The sequence below is a fragment of the Pholcus phalangioides genome, unplaced genomic scaffold (genome assembly GCF_987345545.1).
Source record: "Pholcus phalangioides strain wild (caught in Gottingen) unplaced genomic scaffold, Ppha-v1.0 ptg000009l_1, whole genome shotgun sequence".
NCBI classification, from domain to species: domain Eukaryota; kingdom Metazoa; phylum Arthropoda; class Arachnida; order Araneae; family Pholcidae; genus Pholcus; species Pholcus phalangioides.
Genome location: NW_028301602.1, coordinates 12,730,185 through 12,756,447, shown reverse-complemented (window position 1 = coordinate 12,756,447; position 26,263 = coordinate 12,730,185). Strand labels below are relative to the sequence as shown.

General features: G+C 33.0%; 1 protein-coding gene and 1 long non-coding RNA gene across 2 annotated transcripts in view; one reads left to right on the top strand and one right to left on the bottom strand.

Annotated features, from left to right (window-relative positions):
- Positions 1-7,155: 7,155 nt before the first annotated feature.
- On the bottom strand, positions 7,156-14,918 carry LOC149081775 (larval cuticle protein LCP-17-like). The gene is made up of 2 exons (XM_089237211.1): positions 14,409-14,918; positions 7,156-11,431 (listed from the first exon to the last, which is right to left on the bottom strand). The coding sequence occupies exons 1-2, from the start codon at positions 14,418-14,420 to the stop codon at positions 10,811-10,813; spliced, it is 633 nt and encodes a 210-aa protein (XP_089093337.1). The 5' UTR covers positions 14,421-14,918; the 3' UTR covers positions 7,156-10,810.
- Positions 12,956-26,263, top strand: part of LOC149081774 (uncharacterized) — a 44,355-nt gene continuing 31,047 nt past the window's right edge. Inside the window, exon 1 of the long non-coding RNA XR_016193332.1 lies at positions 12,956-13,274. This is a non-coding gene — a long non-coding RNA (uncharacterized LOC149081774). The remainder of the gene's footprint in view (positions 13,275-26,263) is intronic.

The following is a 26,263-nucleotide window of genomic DNA, read 5'->3' as shown; positions in this document are numbered from 1 at the left end:
GGATTGAAATCCGATGAATTAACAACGTTTCATTGAATTTATTCGGTTTCAGTATTTGAACCTATCAAAAGGTGGATTTAATTAAACGGAATCTACTCTCTCTATATATATATTCATAATTATATTTACATGATTGATATAGAATAAAACTCCATCTTAACGGACACCCCTCAGATGCGGTCACCCCTCTTTTACGGCCAAATAATAATTTCTCAGTGTATAATGAACATATGCTTTTCAAGCCCCTGATTAACGGTCACCCCTCCTTTACGAACGATTTTTTTTGTCCCCAAACAGACATTTTACTGTAACATGAATAAAAATCGGAATAAGATAATTAATTAATCAATAAATAATTCATGACAAACTACACCTCTTGTATATAGAGGTGTGTTTCAGAGATAATGTTAGATTTTGCTGCATTTCACTAAAATTACAGGACACGGCAAGGCGTATGGAATATATTACATGTTCATGGAGAATCATAAGCTTCAATTACATTACACTTAAAAAAAAAACAGCAGCAACGTGAGGAGCGACGTGAACAGAAGCTCTAGCGAGGTTTTACATCATGGGCGGGTGTGTGAATCCTCTCCATCAACAACAAAATAGTCGGTCTATCTCTGTAATAAAACGTTATATCACGTATACATCATAGACGGGGGGGGGGGAGATAACTTTAACGAGAGATTTCATTATAATATTAATTCGGACGGTATTATGTATCGAAATGGCAAACGCCCTATCTTTAATGTGAAACAGAAAAGGAAAAAAATAATAATAATAACTTACACGTGGGCGAGAAAATTATTATAAAATGAATACACACAGGAGTAGGAAAGGGGGGGAAAAAGTTATATAAATCGGTATTTACGCGGGAGTGAGAAAGTAATTAGAATCATGGAGCTCGGGATCATTACTCATCTCTCGGATATAACAAAAAAAAAACCGGCTATAATGATTGGAAAAATAACCGGAGAGAACAACTGACAAACATTGTTCGGTATTTGATAAGCTATATATCTATCTATCCATGTGGTAGAAGGGAATAGAGTTGGAGGGGAAAAAAATAAATTAATATAAAAGACTATAGATTGATTTTTTCCCTATTCTCTCGGGGCATTTATTCGTGAGAGCAACAAAAAAAATTATATTCGGTGAAAAAAAAAAAAATGGAAATGGCGGCTTCTCTCACTTACCAATGATATACACCGAGATGGGAGCAAAAGAAGGAGATTAATTAATAGTTCTATGGCTGCTGACAACGTGCAATAGTTGTACCAATCTGTCTCCCACCATATCCTTGACGCCTGGTCATGCCAAAAAAAAAAAATAATAATAATAATAATACTAGAGAGGTGAATGTGTGAGATGCCGAGGAAATCCATGATCATTATTTCAGTAGTGGAAGGGGTTATGTTATTTCTTGATGGGTATTCCTGTCCTGGCACTCGTACACGAGTTTTGTATGAGTTATAGGGGTGTGGTGAAATGTTATATTCAAAATATATATAAAATGATAATAGTACGTGTGGCTTGGATGGAAATGATATAGTGTGTGGATTCTCCCTCCCGTAGAGGTGAATGCTTCGATATCAAAATATTTCTACGCATCTCTTGGTGTGTCATTGAAATGACTGGTTCTTAAGTGATGGATGTCGCTATTCATATATATGTGCCTTTTATGTTGTTTCAAGAAAGTCGAGAGGGAATAAAAATTCTGTTGTTGATTCTGAAATTAAAGGGAAATATCAAAAATGCTCAGTGAAGTGAAAGTAACGAGAATTCCGCTGTGATAATGAAACACTTTTGGAAAAAAAACATTTTAATTATCTAATCGCAAAATTATACAATACATTATCATCAGAAAAATCACTCACAAGACCAATTTATCATATACTTTAAAAGAATATCAGAAAATACTTAATCTCACTTGGTATAGGAAATTTGTTTTAACGTTTCCTTCTCATTTTTTTAATGTAATAACTTGATTTAATTTATTTACATGCTGCATCTTGTTTCCATTTTTTTTAACATACCAAATGTTTAATACTTTATATGTGAATTGTTTTTATTTGCAAAAACAAACAGAAAATACATTTCAAAGACAAAACATAAACCACATAGAAAGGACAAGACATGAACACAGAATAATCATATTTGGCCCCAAGAGACACAACGTCCTTCCAGCCAGCCCTATGGATTAATTTTTTATATTTTGCCGCCATTTCCCAAGAACCGTACGTTGACATGAATATATCAAAAAGTTATGCACTATAAAAATGTGAATTATTATATCTGAAATTACATCGATATAGTATAAGTATAGTAAATGAGTCTATTAAAAGAAGAAACCAACGAATAAGGCAAATACACGTAAAATAATAGAAATTCATCTAGTTTCGCTCAAATAATACGTACAGCTGAACCCAAACAGCTCAACATGGCGTCCTTCGACGTAGTGTCAATGTTTTCTAACATTCCCATAGCTGGTGATGGCTTTCGATGACAAGTTTTACACCCAGACAGATGGTCTAGCAATGGCCAATCCCATCTCGCCGATTTTGTGTGTTTGTGTGATATATATATTACGTATATTTGCCTTATTCGTTGGTGTCTTCTTAAACCATTAGCTGCCACGATCCTTATTTGGGGATTTTAGAATTTTACGTGCTTTACGTTTACAACTTTTTGTGGATATATATATATAATTTATCTGGCCAAAACTTTTTTGGCAGTTAATGGGTTAATATTCTGGGCAAAGTTGATCAACTCTTCCATAAATGAGTCTAAGTAATAAATATACCTTTTCGTTTCAAAATCTTATTCATATACACATATAAATACGTATATTCTCACAGAGATATATATATGTAGTTATACATATATTTGCTACTGAATTGCACTCCTCTGTTGCCATAAATTTCTTATGCATCAGTATCATATATTTTTAATTCTTTTGTCCTTTGGGCATTGTTATTTTTGCCTATACTAATTTAATTAGTATTTATCACCATGGCAATTTTTTTTCCCGTCTGGATTCGCCCAACGAAATACTTATTGAAATGGATTCACACGCTGATATAAAACTGCAAAAGCGTGAGTTGAATTTTCTATTAAATGGCTGCTGACAACGTGCAATAGTTGTACCAATCTGATGGCTGCTGACAACGTGCAATAGTTGTACCAATCTGTTTCCCACCATATCCTTAACGCCTGGTCAATATGCCAAAATGTAAAATAATAATACTTGAGAGAAAAGAGGTGAATGAGATGCCGAGGTAATCCATGATCATGATTTTAGTAGCGGAAGGGCCTATGTTATTGCTCGATGGATATCAGACCTTTCATTCATACAAGAACTTGTATGAGTTATAGGGTATGGCGAAATGTATTCGAAACATATAAAATGATAATACAGTAGAACCTCTCGATAAAACGGTACGATATACAGTGGAACCTCGCTTATGAGACTTTCACATTTATACGACGTTTGACTTCGGTTGCAATTGGTTCTATACATTTTAGTGTTAAATAAATCGTTACTGTAAAAGTGATTTACCGGAGGTTATGCATAATCACCAATCGTCTCGATAAAGAAAGCTTGATCAAATTCCACAACATTTAGCACTTTTACTCGAAATTACGCATAATTCCCGAATAATGTTGGAAAGTTTGACAAATATGGAAAACTTTATAACCTTTGTTCTCTTCACTAAAGAAATTATATAATTATTTTTATCCGTACGGGATACGTGCACTACACGTATTTTGCAATAAAAATTGAATTAAATTGAAATAAGTATGGCAAAGATTAAAAACAACATAAAAATCATTATCAGTCTTGAAATGTTGGATTTCTATACGTGTATCAATATGTGCAAACAAAACAAACATTACCATTCGGAATCAGCATCTTGGATCATAGTTATGTGAAGTTAATCAGACAAATAATTGACGAATTAATTATCATATTTACCAATACGGGCTTGGAACACACAGTGACCGTTGAGTATGATAAATTCTCGATTTACGAAAGAAAATTAATAAATTAGAGTTTGCCTGATTTTAGAGAGCTGTCCGCTATTTGAAAGTGAATTTCTTTCTTTCAAACCGAGCACAACTCAGGTCTATGGGTGATTTACTACCTATATAGGGAGTTGTGCCGGAAATGTAACTGTGTGTCAACCTGAGTGCGTATGTAGTGTTGTGCTCCTTGAAGTCTGAAACAACAGAAAAACAACTTCAGCTGGCCTCCACTGTGGCGGCACCTCAAGACGCGAGTCCGTCACTATGACCACTTGACCACCAATAACGGGGAGTGAAATGCATTAAAATCCTATTTTACAGGACCGGGGAATCAGGAAAATTCCCGTTTACGGGAGATGTCTGCTAACGGCAGTATCCGTTAGGGGAGGTGTAGCATGGATGGAAATGATATAGTGCGTGGATTCTCCCTCCCGTAGAGATGAACACATTGATATCAAAATATTTCTCCGTATCTCTTGTTGTGATTGAGATGACTAATGACTAAAGTGATGGATGTCGTTGGAGTGTTCATATATCCATAGATGTATCCTTTACGTTCTTTCAAGAGTCCACAAGGAATGAAAATTTTACTGTTGATTCTAAAATTAAATGTAAAATATTTAGAGCAAAGTAACTATGTAAAATTCAGCCGTAGTGGTTTCACTTCCGTAAAATGAGGTCAAAAATGGGTGAAAGTCTGCTTACGTAATACTTGAACGGCCCCTTATATATGACTTGGTAAATTTTTATTTAAATGTTACAGGCTGGAATTTTTTTTTCAGTGTAATAGGTAAAGCCAAAAATTCTGGTTCTACAAGTCTGTTTCTTGGTGGCAGTGTAAAATTATCCACTTAACATTTTACTGAGGTTTTGAGACCACAGTAAAATTTTTCATTTCGGTTCACCATTTCAGATATATTACTTCAGTTTTAGAAGCAACCTTTGAAGCCTCATTTCTTTTAGAAACTTTCCTGAAACACCAAGTTCATTTAAGATTGCCAATTTTCCATAAATCACGCCCATTTTTAAAATTTGAATTTCATTTTCCAGAAAAATTATTCATTGATTTTTCATTCTTCAAAAAGATGAAAAAACATATATTGAATAGCATTGAGTTCATTTCGTAAAATTGGATTTGAATGTGTTTAGATAACAGCTGCATAAAGAAAACATGGGAATTTTTCATCGGGATATTTCCCTTGTAGAATATATAATAAATGCATAGGATAGAAAAAAATCAAGAATTATTGATATTATAAATTTAAAAAAGATTTATCTTAATCTCTCTGTAATGTACCTAAAAAAATCCCAATTTCCTGATCTACTTTGAAATATTTTTCCGGTTTTCGTTCAGAAAATAAAGAAATTGATTCTTAAATAAACAAAAAAAGCGAGAAAAAAAATCCAATAATTTTCGTTAAATACTATACTTTTTTTTTTATGACCAAAAGTCGTTTAAGCCCCTTAAGCCAGTATCTTTGATCTTCAATTAAAAGAGTGAAGGATCTTGGAGAATTTTTTGCTCAAATTCCTTCTCATTTTATTTGATACAATTGATTTAAGTTTGGATTTAAGTTTAAAAAAAAAGGAGCAAAAAAAAAATAGAGGAAGTGCCACAAAAATGCTATTTTAGGATAATGTCATTATTGATGCTGCCCATTATCTTCGCCACATGGACTCTAATGAAGATTAAACGGATAGGTGTGTAGCTTAACGGCACTTGCACTTTCGGGTCATCAATCAAGAGAAGGATTTCGAAGTTTCCACCATTTTTTTTTTCCAACTCATCATCTCTTTTTGTAGTTCCATCTTAGGGAATAATTCCTCTTTCTCTCTTTTTTTTTGAGAGCTTTGTTATAACAAGAATATGCCATCATTAAGTTATCCGTGATGAAAATACTATAAAAGGTATATCGGCTTTTTAAACTATTCTTTTCTCCTCTCTCATACTTAAACGACTTTTATAGTTTTTGGGACTTGGGCAATTCCCTGTCCAGTGGGCGTGAGAGTATGTCCAAGTGTAAAGTAGATTGAAGTATCATCCATCACTGTTAAAGATGAGATCGTAAAGGTTTTGTTTTGGATTTTTTTTTTCAATGTAATACAATGGAATGCTACTTTACAATGTTTTGCTCTGAAAATGGTCGATGATTTCTTTTGTAAGAAGGAATGAAATCACAACGGGATGCCTCCACCCATTCTGAAATCAGATGAAGTCCTAAAGGTATTTGGAGAATCTTAGGAGGAGTGGGGAAGGATTTCTAGAAAAAAAAGATCTAAAACTAATACAAAACTTTTTCCCATGTTTGAATGCATCAATTTGAAATTTTTAGCCGAAGTAGCCACATCTACCGAGTTTTCGCATGCTTTTTGGTTTGTAACCCACGATACAGAAGACTACAAATCCTACCAAAGTTTGTCGGGGGAAGGGGATTATAGCAAGCAAATTTCCCAAAAAGTGCATTTTGAAATAAATTCTCAAGTAGCACTATAAAATGCATGTGCCTGTTTGTCTGTCTGCAAGTTTTTCCCTATAGTAAATTATTTTTAAGTAAATTATCTTTAGTAAATTATTTTTGAAATATTTTAATGCAAACCACTGGCAGGCATTATAGTGCTAATGTTTTCCGTTGAAATGTTTGTTCTCTTGTCAAAACTGTGTTTTGTGATAAGAAACATTTTTTTTCAAACATCACTGGTTCAAGTGCCTTGAAACTTTATGTGCCTCTCAGCACTGAAGTTTTTATATGATGTAACAAGAGGTTTTCTCATTAAAATGATTTTAAAAATTTTCATGGTAGAAAATATGAATTAATATTGATGGTTTATGAAAAAGTTGCATTTTGTTGAAGTTAAAGTAGAAAAAAAAAAATAAAAAACAGCTAAAATCCTAAAAACTCTTGTTAAATTGTTTAGAAATTACCCACGAAATTTGAGAGAAAAAATTGAAGCCCTAAAGTGGATGAAAAAATTTTAAATGTTATTTAGAAACGGGTTTTTCCCCATAAGGAAAACATGGGAAGTCAAGATCGTTCATCAACTTCCTTAACTATTTTTCATCTAGTGTTGAATCTTCATTAAAAACATATATCAGTAAATAATGAAATAAAAACATCGTGAGACAAGTTTTTAGAGTCGAATTTTCTGTTTTTATTTTTCAAAATTTCAGTTACGAATTTACATTCCATCAAGTGTAACATTCTATGAAGCACCGAAGAAGTAACCGCACAGGAACAAAGCAAAACTATAGTACAAGAGCACGGCAAAACTAAAAGCGTAACATGAATTATTGTAGGGTCGTTTTTTACAATATATCGATCATAAAGCAAACTAACACGTAGAAAAAATAGGAAAGAAACTACATAGACAAAAAAAAAGAACACAGGAATCAAGATATACATGCTGACTATTGAGAAATGGTATCATAAATGCAATAACTAGTTCTTCATTAAAAAAAGTTCTGAAATTTTTATAAAGCGTTAATTGATATAATGTGGAAGTATTTATGAAGTTAAATGAAAATTTGGCATATAAAAATATATATTATATTGATTATTGTATAGGCTGTATCAGTATTGTATCATCAACATTCATGTCATAAGGAAGGCAATGCAATATAATTTTTAAAAAATAAAAATTAAAACTTTAAGATAGATTTTTTCAAGCATGATTAACATTACACAAATTGAAGAACTAATAACTATAAAAAAATTCAGAAAATTTGGAAGGATTATTAAAGGAAGAGATATTTGACGAATTTTTAGAATAATAATTTTGGGATAGAAATAGTGGTACATATTCAATTATTGAAAAACAAAGAAATGACATCGGAGATTTGGCACATTTCACAATTTTGTCGATGCGATCGACGATGAAGCTCGTAATTACCATTGTTTTTTTTTAACATTTAGCACAAACAAACATGAAAACATCTATCAAGAAAAATAGTTCAAGGAAAAAATGTGTGAAGTAGAGCCACAAAAGATACCATGAAGAAATGTTTCAATAAAAATAAGGCAGGGAATAGAATATAGAATAGAAGCTCAGACTTTAAAACTAAAACCCCAAGCAACACTATTATACTCTTAATCTATTTTATAGAGAAAGATTAAAGGAGACGAAAAACTCACATAGTTCATAAAGAGGTAAGCAGATCACTGAATCGAAAATGAATCTAAGATAAGAAAGAAGCGCTATTAAAATTGAAGATTATGAAGAAACTCGAGCAGTATTGAAAAAGGATATAGTGCTAACTTATCTGAAGATAGCGAGGTAGAAAATTAACCGAAGATAACGTGATTAGCGCTCTGCTGAAGATTACGAAAACTAAGACCAAGTGCAAATCATGGAAAAGCAAACACCAAACTGAAGATAACGAAGAAGCAGAACATAAATTGAGAATATTGGAGAAGCTAAATTGATGGCGCTGAAGGAGCAAAAGCCTTATTGAAGGCACTGAAGGGGCAAAAACTAAACTGAAGATACTGAAGAAACAGAAGCTAAACTGAAGATACCGAAGAAACAGAAGCTAAATTGAAGATGGTGTAGACGCAAACGCAAACTGAAGATCACAAAAGATAAGAAAAACTTTGAAGATAACTGAAGTAAGGTAATGTAAAAACTGAAGATACCGGATAACCACAAACAATGGCCAAGAACATAGAGAAGCATTAAGAATGCTGGAGGGCGTGAAAAACTACAAATAAAATAACAGGAACAACGTTGAAAATCACAAGAAAACCGAAGATTATAGAATATCACAAACCAGAGAACTTGAAGAAGCATGAATAAACGATAACAACATGTAGAAATGCATACAAAGGGGAAGATGATGAAGAATCTATCCTATCAACCAAAGCGGAGAGGAAAAGCCCAAACAAAACCGTATCACAAATATACACCATAGATAACAAATAAAGCAAAGTTCCAAGAGACGCAAAGAACGTCCCTGCTGAGAAAATGCCCATAATAAGCAAAGACAACACTAAATATCAGAAACACCTTAAAAACACATTTAAGGAAGATAAGAAAATAAGAAAAACCTAAAACGCAGAGCAAGACAAAATAAAGCCCGTAAAACAAAGCCGACGATGCGAAATATCCTAAAGAGAGAAATTTTGATACGAAGAGGAAACACAAATAATCCATAGAGGGACAATATTCGAGCTAAAATAATTTTGTTTTTCCCGAAAAAGGAAGCTAATATGCTAATATCTAATCAACCCCTGTAAAGAAAAATCCCCAAAGTAATAATAATAAATAGAACTATCCGAGAGAGAGAAAAAAATTGCGAGAAAAAAGAAATAAAGGGACAGTTTTCTGAATAAATTTCGCCGATAAAATAAAAAGTTTTTACGCTATTCAACATTGAAATAATAATAACAGCATCGTTGGAAGCGAGAAAAATCATAGAAAGCGCTAAAGAAAATATCATGAATTGGCAACTGATCAAATTGTTTTGTACAATAATATTTATTTATGTACATTAGTATAAAACTTTTCGGGAGAAAATGTTTATTTAGTCGAAAAAGTTTCCATGAAAGAAGATAAAAGTCCAAAAGGAGAAACGATCATTACAGGTTAAAAACATAAATTACTGAAGAAGAAGATAAGATAATAACGCCACAAAGAAAGTAGAAACTAAACAGAATTTTCTATTTTTAAATTCCTGAAAATTATGTATTTGTAAAGTATTTGATTATACGAAACTATTAAACCAAAAATTTTAAGTACAAACAAGGGTCTCATAGAAGAAAAATAAAATGAAATTACCGAATTCAAAATTAGTTAGAAATGGAAAGCAGAAATTCAAAGTAAAAATAAGAGGTAGGGAAACGATAAGCGAGGATATAATATAATCAATTAACGAAAGTAATTAAAAGAATTTTTTTCCTGATTTTACGAGAAGACAATTAAGTTTTCTTTTCGGAAAAGTAATTAAGAAGCTACACATAAAGGAAGAGCATGGCAGAAACAGACATAGAAAGCAAATTACAATCATAATGAACATTAAAACACATAGTACGTTTTTATATTCTTTTGAGATCAATATTCCTGAAATAATTTCGTATTAGTATTATATTCGGATTTTTTTTTTCTGAAATAGTTATAGCTGCTGGAGAACAATGAATTAATATGCAAATGATAAATATTTCAATAGAGATTCCACTATGTTTTTTTCATTAATTCACAATATATATATATAACGATATTTACATGTATCTATAATATAAAATATTAATTTTATATTATGATACATAAAATTATCATTTTTTTAAATTTGCTAATCGATTTATTTCAATTTTCATGCAAAAATGAAAATAAAATAATCGAAGTTAATCTTTGTTTTTTAATAATTAGTATATTAATACTTTGTAAACATATTAATACTTAGATTTTTTAATTAATTGGAGAAAATATTTTTCAATATTTAAAGAGGAAATTTTTCAGTATTTAGCTTTATCAATGATTTTGAGTAAAGTTTTGAAAAATCGAAATTAGAATGAAATGGTATCATAAAATTCATAAAATTTGAGGATAAAATTGTATGTAAGGATATTTCGGACTAATATTACGTGTGTGCGCATTGCAGGAAAAATGTTCGGTATTTCGAAGAGTTCTTCATCATCACATCTTTGGCATTAGCTTGGACAAACGAGGAAAAAGAATAGCAAAAAAATGTTCGACGCCAAATTTACCTTCTTCGAGTGCTTCAAGCCTGAAACTATGATACTTTGTGAGTGGTATCTGCGTTATAGACAACATCTGAACTTGAATAGATTCAACCCTGATATCCTTGGTTACCGGCTCCAATGTTGTAGGAAAGCTGTGCCGTGGGATTGGCGTGATTAACTGGTGCCCCGTTGTTCTGGTGAGTGATGTAAGCGTATGGGTTGTATTGTCCCTGAGAGTTGTGCTGAGGCTGCGAGTATCCGTTGTAGGATGGCTGCTGGTGCTGGATGTAGTTGTTGTGGTTGTAGGTAGGAACTGGAGGTTGCATGTAGGATTGCTGGTTGTGGTTGTAGGCTGGAGGCTGTGGCTGGTAGCCCTGGTGATGCTGAGGAGCAACTGGCTGGGGTGCTGGTGGTGCCTTAGGGACATCATCACCTTCGGCCTTGAATCCGTCCTTACCAGCCGTGTAACGGATGACTTTCTGTTGTCCGGATCCGTCAATGTAACCGTATGCACCAGACACGGATCCGTCTGGGTTCCTGGTCTCTTCCCGGAAGCTGCCTCCATTGCCGGTGTTGTAGCCGAACTTGTAATCTCCCTGGAGTTGAGCGCCTATGTTGACGTAATGCACTGGAGCGGCCGCATTTCCACTACCCTGATGATGCTGTGGATTGTAAGCACCGTTGTTGTATTGAGCATATACTGCAGCCAAAAGAACGGAAAATACGATCTGCAAAAAGAAAAAAAATGATTAAGTCAAACATATATTGCAAATTGCACTAACATGAAAATATACAGTCATAACTCAATTTTGTCGTAAAAAGCAAGGTGTCGTTACAATCGAGATTGCGATAAATTACGCAAATTACCTTCATTCCTGATATTTCAGGAAAGATTAGGAATGAAAGCAAGCCTCGTTCAAAAAACGGGACATTTTAATAGGGAAATGGTCCTGGAAGGCAAGAAGTGAAATGTTTTGTGTAATGATCATGTCAATGGACAAGTCCGAGTTTCAAACATGAAAAAGAAAATCTTTTTTCAACTTTTGTGCGAAGAACATTCCCTGGATGTCATCAGCCTAAATCTTGGGAAAATGACAAAAAATTTGTCATTGTATTTCGAGGTGGTTGTTTTTCATTGTGATTATAAGCAAAGTTCATTAACATTACTCTGTACGGCAGTGTTTCTTAAATTGTGCCTCGCCAACTTTTCCCAGGGTCGCCACGGCAAGCTGGAGATATTGATTCGTGTGCCTATGCTTTAACGTGGTTCTTTCATATGGGAAAATATCTACCAAACTACTCTTGGATTCCTTAAAAATTTGCGTGGTCCGAAGCCTACAGGAATTCCTCTCTTGAAAGCATACTTAGGAGCCACCGATGAACCATGAATTGGGCAAGAGAGCCACGGCTGACAAACGTTTGAGAACTACTGCTCTACAGGAATCAGTCAGGATCACCAGTCATTGACGTTATAGATAAGGTGTCGTTATAACCGAGTTTAACTGCATTTTTTATCAGTATAATGTAATTTTATTGTGTCTCACTCAATTAAAAATCATGATTATGGATTTGATTCACGTTATCGAATTCCCGAAGCAAAAATGTTCAGGTCTGGTTTTTCTCCCCAATATTACAAAGCCACGTGGCTAACAGCCCAAAAGAGAGGATACCATAGAAATGCACATTCTTATTGACGCTACGATCTTGGCAAATAATTAGTCCTGAAGGGATATAATTATAAAATATTAAATGTATTATCTCTTGAACTTCGGGCAACCAAAAAAGAAAACACGAAGAAGAAATTTTTCGGTAATGTAAAGAATAATGGGACGGTGATGTCATTAGAGATGACTTTCAACTCAGAAAAGACGGAATACGAGGAGGGAGTAAAAAGTTTGGCCAGAGAATAGACGTGTTCAATTATTTTCAATTAGGCGAGAAACTATTAAATATATATTAACTCTGCGAAGTCTGAACGGGAGGAGGGGGGGGGGTTGGTTAAAGGGGGTAAAACCCTTTTCTCTTATATGGCTACTACTTCTTACCCTTCCCTTTTAATGCACAACCTAATGTGTTTTCTTCGGCTAATTGGTAGCTTGTGCCTTCACTTATTAAGACTCCCAATTACTCCAACCTACTGATGGCTCTCTCTCTCTCCCTCTTGATTTTATTTTTTCTTCTCCATCATTCTTATATCTATCTTCTCTACACTTGTGTGTATATAAATACATTCAAATTTTTTTTTTCCCGCGTCTTTCACTTCGTAAACTTTCATCTTGACATCAATCATTTATTACGGGGGTTATACTAATAATTAGAACTTCCTATTAGCGATGTCACAGAGTCCAAACTTTCACCGGTAGCAGTTTTTTTTTTACTCTTGCTTTAATTTTTTCTTTCAGCCTAATGTATCATCTTTTTTGCGCCCCAACCACGCACTTGTTTGCGGTGTCCACAAGAAAAAACCTGTTTGAAACTTTGACTAAGGATTGGATATGCTGTAAAGCCGAATCATTTTCGTATCGGACCCTATAACAACGATTGTGGTTCTGCACTTTTTGATCATACAAGGTAGGCTCACTAACATTTATGTACGTTATATGGACATAATTATATATACGCTGATAAAGTGATTCTAAAGTACGCATTAAACATTTGTTTTTTGCAACTCGTAATACACGTGTACTAACGTATGAGTGTTATTCTCTTGGTTTTGGGATTCTATTGCAATCATCAGTTACTATTACATTTAATTTCAAAATATTACTTATTTGTATATGAAAATATTTGAATCTGATATTCACATATTATAAATGGCTTTTATACTCTTAAAAACTGGAAATGAAAAATTTAAAAACGATTTCAATAATTGAGAACGTAGATAATTTTTATAATTTATTATGCAAATCGTAATTTTCCGTTATTATGGTTTTTGAAATTTAATATATTTACTTATACAATCTGATTATGAGCTTATGAATCGAGCTATTAAATTTTAAAATTATTGACAAAATTTTAATTATTTGTGTTAAACATCGAGAATAAACTTATATTTTTATTTTAGTAGAAAATAAGTGTTAGAAAACTGTTCTAATTTTTCGAAGAAATGTGTATATTCCCTTAGAAAATTTGAATTCTTCGAATCAGTATACACATTATACTATCAGCAAAAGAAATTCTTATTTTACATTCAAAAATGCATAATAATATTTTATATTTTATTACTACACTGTGATTTACTTATATTAATCACCATAGTGATAAGAATAGTTTTGATATGAAATTAATTTTCAAAATTTTAAAGCCAAATTCTACATTAAATTTTCTTACAATATTATTTGACACGGGATTTTCAAAAGTGTTTTCCATATGTAGAAACACTATTCACAGAAGCTCCTATACACAATATATCAAACAATTTAATTATATTTAAATCAATTTTAAGATCTTAGAAATTTATCAAAAAAAATATCCGAAATAGAAAAATTGTGAAAGCAAAAGAAATTTTTTTTTTAACCACAATGACCCATTAGCCCAGCAACGCGGAATCCTGATACATAAATTTCCATAAATATTTAAAAAAAATTAGAATAAAAATGTATGAACAAAACAGTTCATAATTGTTATTATCTTATAATGCACACAACCGCGTTCCCTAAAATTATCACAAAACGTAAAGCCAGAGAATTTCATATGAGTACTTACCAATGAGTTCATGTTGCTTATATAAAAGTACTCGTAAGAGGAATAAAATCCTTTAGCAGAGGAAAAATAAGGCAGATGAGAGAGAGAGAGAGAGATACTATTGAACTGAAGGGTTTTGGATTGTTGTATGATCCGTACACAACTCCTCGGCCGTATATATACTAAAAATTCTGACCGCCAAAGGGTCTAGTTTCTAAGATGTGCTACTGTGACGTCTGTCTGGCTGCATATTTCTCAGGTGACGTCCATTGTTACACACTCACATACAAAACTTCCACGCTTAATCCATCCCCCGCTTCTACCACACCCACTTTTACTTCTGAAGACACATCAGTCCAGTTATTTTTGATGAGTTTCACTTTTTTTTTTTCTTTTTGCTATATACCTCTTGTGAACATTTTCCCCGATTCCTCCTTATCCCTTCTCCACTTCTTCTGATTATCCAGCAATTATTTTCGATTCCTCGCTTTCGCCATTAACCTAGATAATCCGAAGGTTATCCGACATATTGGCAACTTCATTCGTCGACGGCTCTTGATACTCCTATAGAAATTTTTCCAAATCTTTCTTTTTTTTTTTGGACCAAGGAGGTGGAGCCAATGAGGCCGAATAAAGCATATACCGAGGTAGTCAGACTTGAAGGAAGTCTATGTCTTAGAATTATAAATGGAAAAAAAAATATATATATATGTGAGAAAAGAACGGTTTTGTAGAACTTTCCTCCTATGGTAGGTTCAATCATATAATTTTTTTTTCTTTTCTCCACTTCTTCGTGACCTTCGGATATTGTTTGTCATGTAATAGAAATGATAATAAATAAACAAGAAATAAATGGGTTCAGATAACTTCGGGTGTCCTGTTCGTGTCTTTGTTTATTGTTCAGTTCCAGTGAACTTGGAGCAGCTCTTCTTGGGAAACACCTCAAAGTCGATCTTTATATTTATTTATTTCATTTTTCTTTATCGTGTTGTCGCCGCGACTGTCGCCGTAATCTTCATTCCATCGTCTCCAAAGCCCATTTCGTGGGACTAAGGACGTGACTTGATTCCATTGAAACATTCCAGCATTACATTAAAAATAAAATAGATATCTATATGATTTTTTTCTTGAAAGTGGCAGAAATGTTGACGCCGTTTATGGAAAATGATATAATTAACGAATATTCTACGATAATGGATTAATAGAGAGTTTCTTGGAAGAATAACATTTTTTTCTCGTGATTTTCAAATAACGAGAGGATTTTTTTTTTTGGCTGGGTGGCAAAATATTTAAATTTACATTAATTATTCTCGCGGTCATAATTTGGTTTATGTTTTCATTTCTTTGCTAAATTTATAATAATTATAAAATTATATAAATATAAATTGTAAAACTTTTTTCCTCACGATCGGTGGTTATTGAAATCGTGAAATACTCTATAGATAAATGGAATTTTATTAATAGAACCATATGAATCATATAAATCAGTGGTTCCCAAAGTGGACAATATCGCCCTCTAGGGGACGATGGGAATAAAAAATTTCTAAAGAAGGGGGCGATGGAACAAAAAGTTTGAGAAATTATGAGTTTAGATCAACGGTTCCCAACCGGTGTTCCCTGTGCACTCCCCAGGGGCTCCGCGGTCGCACAAGAAAAATAAAAGAAAGCAGCAAATTTGCAAAAAAAATTAAATATACTTTTAAATAATAAATATAAATCAGTAATTTTGATTAACAAATAAAATATTGGCCTACGGGCTCCACCATAGAAATTATACACCGAAAAAGGCTCCAAGAGTCAAAAAAGGTTAGGTTGAGAAAAAAGAAACCCTGCTGATGCAGATATATGCATAATATCTAGAGAAAATTTTTACTGAATGAATCTTTTTCGTATATGAACTTGACATCATTTACCTTTTAAGCGGCAATGACGAGATATCTCGCTTCCATAAAAGTTTCTTATTTCAGCATTGACAAGCTCAGCATTTTGTAACAATGGTTTCTGAATGGAAAACCTTTCCCTGCACCCCTTAGAATCGGAAGAAAGCCTACTTTATTAATAAATAGATGCCATTTTCAAGCGGGGTTTAGTGATTTCTAACTGGTGCTAAAATAGTTATATAATAATTTATTATGAAATTTAGGCAAATAAAAAGAAAACTAATTTCATACAGTATATAACAAAAACTTCAAAACAAATTTGATTCAGATTTTTCATTTCATTTACTCTACACTTATTTTCTTTCAATATTATTTACTATTTATTGAATAACATTTCTTTTTCCATTAACATTTTCAGTTTCTGCTGTACACGTATGTCTGTTTTTAATGCTACCCCCAATTCCATGAAAATTTATATAAGATAATTTAAATATACACTGTTTTAAAATATATAGTGTTGCATATGATAAATGGATACATTTATAAAAATAATTTAATATCTTCGCATTCAAAGCAATCTAAATTTGTATTTGATTGATTATTTAGCCGTTTGAAAAACCATGGCTAAAAACATTCTTGAAATTTTGAGAAAAAAAAATCCGATTGCTTAAAGTATACTTTAAATGTCGGTTTTGTAAATGATTTCATAAAATGTTCACAAGTAGAAAATATCATGAATTTTACGTATGATTTCTTTGATAAAATTCTATTTTAAGTATATTATATAATTTAGCATATAACTGCCCATATGAATGAGTTAAGTAAAATTTAGTAGTCTGTGGAAAATATATGACATGTGATTTTCAATCCGGTGACATGATCCCAGAAAAAAGTGCTACTTCAGGGAGTCCCACGTCGAGGGGTTAGCGCACCAACCTCTCGGTGAGTATAAAATAGGCTGCTGCTTGGAATCGGGAATAAATTGTAGGTCCCTGTCTAATTAGCCCTCGAGTGCAGAAAATTACCGTGTTGCGACAAAAATGATCAATGACCATTACTTAACCTTGATTTATACTGTATTATTTATATTTTTTATGGAAATTATCAAACGTTTGAAAATGCATTGATTTCCTCTTTGATTAATAATTTCTTTTTTTTTCCAATTATTTCATGCATTTTATAAGGATTAAAAAAACTGCTTAAATTGTGTAATATTTCTACACTCTATATACGTATTTTTAAATAATAAGTACACATTTTTAAATTTAGAAGTATAAGCAGAAGCTATATACAGTATAGAGAAACCTCTTAATAACGAATATTCATATTACCGAAAAATGTGTCTGCTAACGGGGAGTGTCCGTTAATAAGTTGTGTGATACAAAGATAAACTACTCCATGGGATTGGAAATGTGTCCATCAACTGAAACTGTCCACTACCGGGAGTGTTCGATATGGAAGGTTCCACTGTAGGATGAACTTATATCTTTGGTATTTTTCTATCTGCGGACTAGGAACAAAATTTTTACTGGAACGCTTAGAAATATTTTAAAATTTTTATTAAAAGGAAAGTAATGCTGAATTGCCAATGTTTCGTCATTTAAAACGTTCAGCTAATATATAATCATTCAACTTTTAAAATAAAAACATTGGTTAATTCAGTATTGTACTAGAGTAGCTTTTTTATGGATTGGGGGAATAAAACTAATTGAAGTTGTAGGGTTTGATATATTAATGCTGCATTGAATTCTCCAAGCAGTATCACCTATAAAAGATTGAAATGAAAATTGAATACAATAAAAGCATTTCTTTTAACTATTCGCCTAAAAATTAATGCCTATGATTTTTCCTCCAGACTATGCAAATAATGTAGTAAAAATATGTAAAGTTTACGCGGCTGGTAGATACATACGTATGCAAATTATAACGATTTGCTACGGCTAGAGACACGAATTTCTACGGCTGTTCTTCCACGCGCAGAAGCCGGGAAAGTTTCGTTTTCTTCCCGCGTCTCTAGCAAATAAGAAGTCAATATTCATACTGGCCGAAAATCGTCATTCATGTGTATTGGTATTGAAAATAAAATATTGAAGAAGCATCAGTTTTTATTGGTCATCGCTATTTTATAGAAATGTTTATTATTGATGCACAAGTTTCTGCAGAATATGCTGGAAGAAAAAAAAACCCATCAAATATGTCATTTTTATGAATATATTCACGAAGGGGGTAAACGGTATTTTCTTGCGGATAATCCTCATGTGGAAATTTCATTCATCAAAAATAAATCCTAAGAACTAAAAGTTTTTTTATTATGTTTTTGTATAGAAAAATGCTTTTTTTTTCTGTATTACACACCATCTATAAATCTTTAAAATTATATATTTCAAATTAATTTTGTATATGTATATTCCAACCTCATAGAAAAAAGAAACTAAAGGATAAGGCGCACAGCAACGTATAATCCGCCTTAATAAATATAATTTTTTAACCTATAATCCGCGGATTATACAGTAGAGAGTATTTATGATTAAAGTTAGTTATTGTACCTGCACTTTTGGTTCTCGAAACATCCGAAACTATGGTTACTACTATTAATACAAAAAATGAAACTTTTCATTTTTTTGAACTAATTATTTTATATTACACTTTGATAGTAGATGAATGAAATTCACCAATTAACAATTTATATTATTAAGTACGAAGTTCTGTTGTCGATATCTTTGGTGATAATAAAAAACGATATTTTGAATACACTCAGTTCTTATGAAGCAACTAAAGTAATTTTAATTTTTAAAGAAATAATTGCTGTTCTAATAAAATACTGAATAAACTTTCAATAGTAAAATTGCATAACTTTAGAAAATTTAGACAACGTGCGACCTCGTAATTGTGCTATACTAAACATATTTTATCTAAATTTCAATTTCCAAGTGATGATTCAGAGCACGTAATTGAAAAATCGAAGTTTCCAGTGTTCCATCTGGGTGAAAGTAAATAAATTTGTTAAATTTAATCACGTTCAACTATTTCAGAACCAAAGAATTTAGTATCAAAAACACATTTGGTCAAAGAATAAAATGTGTCGTATTCTATATAGCTGGGGTTTTTTCCCTTCCCAGTTAAATGATGAAAACACGACCTGCATTTTTCTCCTCCGAAAGTTTTCACTACTTACAACTGTTCGAATAACAGTTATGAGGAATTTAATTCTCATCACGCAACAGATCACTCCCTGACTCTCAAAAAAAAAACCTCAGCAGCAGCTTTGTCTCGTGTTGGAGAATTTTCAAACAAGTGGAAGAAAAGCAAGGTGATTTATCAACTTGATGCCCCCAAAAATGGAAAATTGCGCAAAAGTATCAATTGCGAAAAAAAAAATTGCGACGAATATACGTTACTTATTTTTATTTAGTTTTTTACCTATTTTTTAGAAAAAAATCAAGGACATTCTTCCTTAAAACCAAAATCTGCTACAGAATTTCTAATGTAATGTAACAAACGTAGATATCTTATGCAACTTTTCGTATAGGTATTTGCTTTCTGAATTAGGCCAATCGAATCGAAAAATACATATTTTGTGTTGTCTCTGTGATAAAAATTTCATAAATATTTATAAACTTCATTTTTGGTGTTCGTATTTGTAATTGCAAATAATTTCGAAATTTTCTCATTAGGAATAGAGTTGGTGCACGAAAATTTGCCGAAAGCATTTTTCCCTGCTATGCATTTTTCAGTTTCCAATTTTAAAACATTTTGAACATGTTTATGTCTAAACTGTGTTTCAGTTTTTGTTCTGCCTGTCCCAAAAGTTTTCTTAATATATTTTTTAATATATGGTGATGGCAAGCCTTATTTATATATATGCTAATGTTTTCCATTAATATTATCTTTTCTGAAAACTCTATGATATTTTTTCCCATATAAGAAACAACTTCAAATATTACGTTCGAATGTCTTGCAACGATGTTTGGAAATGTGTTTTAATGAGAGGATGTCTTAATAAAATGATTACAATTTAATGGCACAAAATGTGGGTAAATTTTGTTGATTTCCGGAGAAGTTGATGTTGCTGAAATTAGTACTCTAAAATAACCAATTATTTTTATTTTAATAATACGTGATCCGGACGTATTCCCAAGAGATCTGTCCAGGAATTCGTTAGTGTTAGGTGACATGCCCGAATAGGGATTCGAACGCAGACCTGCGCAGTCAGGGGCTAGCTCCTTAACTCCTCGACTGCCGGGTGGCAGAAGCCCGCGTTAAATTTCAGAAACTAAAGTGAATATAAAATTTTTAAATGTTCGTGAAAGATTTGTGATTTTTCCGATAGGAAAAAAAAAGGAAGCCGTAATGGACGTCGCACCCCCGTCAAATTTATGTACACAGAAAATTAATTTTTTGGTTTATTTCCCCTTCGTGACACACTGAGCTAATGAACATTATAATTTCAAATACAGAAACTGTTTTGGAATTCCTGAAAATAAGCTGTTACCAGACTTTTGACTATTCAACTTACACGAATTCGACTTACGCTGTTATCGTCGGCCCACCTATCACATAACTTCGGGAAATTACTGTGTACTGAAATACAGATTCGAGGCGCGAATGCGGGGCCAGTCATCCATTTGATCTCTCCACAGAGAGCAGGCAGACCTTTAACATTATACATTCCAAAATATGGAAGACAGATGGCCGCCAAAACAAGAACACGAAACAAATATAACTCTGACATCATAAATGCGTTAAAAGCCATACACATATAGTAAAGCCTCTCTTTTGCAGTCACAGGCGGTACAAAAAAATTCGTCCGTAAAATAGGGGTGATGTTTATCAGGGGTTTGAAAAGTGTAGTTTTGTTCAACTCGGAGAAATTATTATTTGGCAGTAAAAGAGGGGTGCCCACATCTGAGTGGTATCTGTTAAGATGAGTTTTACTGTACTAAAAATAAACATTCCGGCGCGTACAGATTCATAAAAATTCCGCAGAAGAATATGCTCGAATTAATGTATGGTCAAATACTAGTAGTGTTTCTCCCAAAGTTCCTCAGGGAGCAGGAAGACCTTCATCACGATACTTACTCACGTAACATGATAATTCAGGCATTTTCCATTTTTTTACACGGTCCCCCTATCCTCTAACTTCCAGTTAAGAGCGGAAAGAGTTGTCTTCCTGTCTCTCCTGAGGTAAACCAAAAAAAAAGCATTCCCCCGTTTCTAAGTGCAATATTCGCTGAGATATTTGAATTCTAAAATGCAATGATTTTTGTAAATGAGAGATATTTCTGCGAATATTTCACTTAGAAACACATGAGATTTTTTTTTTTGTTGGTCTCAAGGGAGACAGGGTAAAATGTTTCAATTAAAAGTTAGAGGACGGGAGGACCGTATAAAAATTTAGATTTTTATGTTTTATGACACACTGTATATGGACCCTCGAAACTGGTACAGAGTGATTTTTGAACACATTTTGAGCATTTTTTGAAACCATGCCTCTATGACGAACAGGTGATGAGATAAAAGTCGAATTAGGACATTCTGTGTAAAATATTTTCAAGATATTTTGCATTTTTAACTCAACTTTGAATTGAAAAAATACCAGTTTAATAAACACATTAGAGTTTAGTTCAATATAAAGGGACGATGCTCAAAACTCAACGTACAAACTTCTTGGGGAGGTATTGAAATATCGTGAATTCTTATGAAATATTTCATAAAACAATTTAAATTTCTTCATGTTGTTACAATCCCTTTTGTATTTCATGTATCATTAATTTTATCATTAATTTCCAACTATTATAACTCATTCAATTAAATTACGGTATTGATAACGGGTCATAAATTAATCACGATTTAATTGATGCTTTCAAACACTTCTCATTTCAGATATCATTTATAACCGATTATTACTTCATTTCTAGTGCTCAGAGTAATAATAATAATAATAATAATAATCACAAAAAAATAATATTTTTTGCATTGAAACAACTTTACATTTTCTGCTGGGATTTAATTTAAAAAAAAATAATAATAATAATGTATATATATGTATTAAAATACATATTTTTCCCCCTTTTCTAAAAAAGTATCTCAGATTCCAGTAACTCGGAACATGATGAATGGTAAGTATGCAACGGAGGAGGAGGAGCAAAAAAAAAAAAACTCTTTTGTAGATTACTTTGAAGAATAATGCGCTTGCATTTAAATAATTTTAATGGTTATATATTGTTTTTCGAAGAGGAGATTTTCCAATCCATGCTTCTGCCAGTTATAGATGGCCGGTAGAAAAGAGGTTATTTTCTCACTGTGCCTAGTATCGGTTTCTCGTTGGAATTGGCATATCTTCTCTCTCTCTCTCTCTCTACGCCTTTAGAGTCACAGATTTATGGCCAATTTCTGGAGACATATCTCATGCTTCATGTCCAGGACACACACACACACACCAACGCAACCCCCCCCCCCATCCCCTTACTCTATCCAACTTAAGGTAATTTACGCAATAACATTCGGTGTTTTACGGCTTCGAGAGCTTCGAATACTTAGTGCTAAATCAATATATGGCTCGAGCTCTTCTCTAAAAAAAAAAAAAGCTAGAAAAGTGTGAGGGAGGAAATGTACGTAGAAGCAGCATCACGTTTTCTACGCTTTTTTTCGTTTTATTTTTATCATCTTAAGCTCTTCTCCAGGAAATGATTTTTTTTTCTCTTCTCCTTAAAATTTCATCGGCGAGGAAACGTGTAATTTATCGGAATTGCCCTCTCACTCTACTGTGTGGAAGCATTAATAAATTTCAACTCAAAACGCGGCACAAGAAATCGCTTCTTCCAGGAAAGATGGGGATTATGGAAATCTCGTCTTCTGGAAGAAAAAAAGAAAAGAAAAATTATCTTCTTTTTTTTTCCTCAAGAAGGAAACCTTCTTCATTGTTTTCTTTTCTTTTTTTTCCCGTTTTTTAAATACAGTTTCGGGTTTCATAGAGAGATATTTTGGGAATTCGGGGTTAAAAATATGTATATTTTAAAATGTGAGAAATGTGAATTTGTTCTACGAGGTGAAATCAATGAATGCGTGTGATTTAAAAATGTGAGAAATATATTAATATACTTGACTTAATCCCGTCAAATAACTCTTGTGATATACTACTACGACGTGACGGCTTGATTGAGTGAATAAAACTTGGAATGTTTTACCGAATATATTTGTGGAATTTTTTATTTTCTTGTATGATGTATATATATTACTGCCAAAGCCCGAAATTGATTAATTCGTGACGAGGCCGGCCACTTGGAATGGGATCCTTGGCCAAAGTCCGGTAACAAAACACATTATTCGGGATCGTCGTCAAGTTGGCGTAGTTTTTCGTGATAATTACTGTGTGTCTACGTTAGTTATGACAACCGTCAAACCGAAAGATACCCAGGCCACATCGCCATATCGCAATATCGGCTCATTGTCCACACGGACTGGATACCTCTGGCAATTTATTCATAAAAAAGCATACATTACAAAATATACATTTTTTAATTGTAATCATTTTTTCTCCAAAATTTGACACAAAAACTATGTTTATACATAATTATTTTTACAGTTTCTCTCTTAAATTTCGCCTTTTTCTCTCTCGTCATTTATGTAGCTAATCCAATACAGCTGCTATGTATAGACATCACACGTTGGCAATAAAAAGAAGTATTTTGATCCCACCTGGCCGTCTTACATCAGCACATCGAGCTTTGGCCAGGGACCTCCGGCCACTTGGCAAATCATTCTGTAATTCGGAGTTTTTCAAGAACTCTTGGCCAATTTGCGAAGTCGCCGGCCCCGTCACGAATTATCCTCAATTCGGGCTTTGGCAGTAACATAAATACATTTCCTCAAATCATAGCTATTTTTATGCAAAACTGAAATTTATACAAACTATACTAACACAGAAATTTAAAAATAATACAATGAAAATTCCCAACAACGGCCACTAACGGGGCCGTGAAAATGTGGCAGCTGTTGGGAAGTGGCCGTTATTGGGCATGGCTGTTTTATTTCCGAAAAAAAAGCAATTATATAAAATTTGCGATGTATATAACATGTAAAATAATGATCCGTTGTGTTATTGATTACGTTAATAATATAACTGATTATATAAGAATATATTGCTACTGTAATATTATAATAATTGATATTAACTGATACACCGCAACTAGAAGGAATCAGACGGGTCCGGTACCCCAGGCGCCGGAACAAAGGGGGAGGGCAAATTTAACGATTGGAAATATAGCACTATTTTGGCATCTCAAAATTTAGGCTTGCAGTGCTGAGGTAGAACACAACAAAAACGACTTAGTGAAATATGGGCCAAGATGTTGTACCAGCAACCCCTAATTTATTAATTTATTTGCACCCACGATTAGCTAGACCATACATCCTCAACCCATGACGTGAGGGTCAAATGTGGCGCTCAAAGTCACCTGATCCGGCCCATGATCTCAAACCTAATTTTGTAGGAATGGACTAACTGGCACATTCTCAGATCACTTCAGTGACCCGCAGCCTATTTACAGATCACTTGTGGCATGTACTACAACTATAGGTCACTTAAGGACTTAAGGGCCCTTTTTACCACTTCACTGCCCTCAATATACGCATCTAGCATTTATACCCAGGGAAGAAACCATACGCAGTTTTTCCCCCATAGATTTCGGGGGAAGGGGTGCTGATTTTCTTGAAAATTAGCTTGAAAATTATTTTTCTTACAACGATATGCGTATTTTTTTTTCCGACTTCATGTCCGAAACGGCAATTGCTCGGAGGTTACTTGCCGTTAGAGGAGGTTTTACTGCACTAACAAATAAAATAATAAATAATAAATAAAATAAATGCAAAATTGAATACCTACATTGAACTAATTAGCATAACTGGTAGGTCAAACTTCCCACCCCTCTCAAACAACCAGAAGCTCTAAATTATTGGGAAGTTTTATTTGAATTTTAAAACTATTTCGTTTTCATTAAATTTGAATTTTCGTTAATTCTAAAATTATTTCCGTGCATAAAATTCTGAGCAAAAATTATGTAGATTAATTATTTCTCCCATTAACGTGTTCTTAATCAAAGTCTGCTTGATTCATTTATTTACGTTTTAATGGTAACTTTTCTCTCCCAAAATATATGAAATCAGGGCCTCTTAAGTGCTTTGGCCTCAGGCGCACGAACTTGCTAAGGCGACTGTGGGAATGCTTCAACTGGTAAGGATACTAGTGAATCTTGAAAATAATTCACAATTTTAATACTACAGAATTGCTCTTCGTGAGTTAAATTTAAAAACATATATTTAATCTCGTCTTTGACTGTTTTTTTCCTTTCGAATTGTTAGGCGGGCCACATCCCAGAATTTTATCGCTAAATTTTATGTAATAAATCACACTGTTCCCGGAGGAACTTTCTCCTGGAAGCCATATTAATAACCCCCCTGAAAGTTCAACTTTACGTCCTACCCTCTGATGAAAGCCCCCAAAGTCCATATTCACCATATTTCCAAGTTAAAACCTACATAAATAACTGGAAATAAGTCTGGGCTTAACTCCCTCAGGTCAAAAGAAAAATTTCTACGATAAGGAAAAGCAGCATCAAACATTTGTGGCAGCAGGGTCTGAAAGGGTTAATTTATTAAGGAAAAAAATACGGTTGTAGAATTATTGTTAATTACCAGCTTGATAATATTTGCTCCTCAGTAATTTTAAAAACCGGGATACTAATTTATTTCTATTCATTGTTGTAAAAAAATACTGTTTCAAAGAAATTTGTCTCTCCGAACACATCGTTCTTTAGTTTTTTCTATCGAACAATTAGAACATCGTTCTACTTCAATTTTTGTTTTTTTGTAATAAATATTGTTCGGGAAAAACAGTTTTTTTTTCCTAAAAATAATCTTTATAAGTAAAATTGATTTTCTGTGTGTGTGTGTCACCTATACAAATCTACAATTTCATACGGATCTTCGCTATAAATT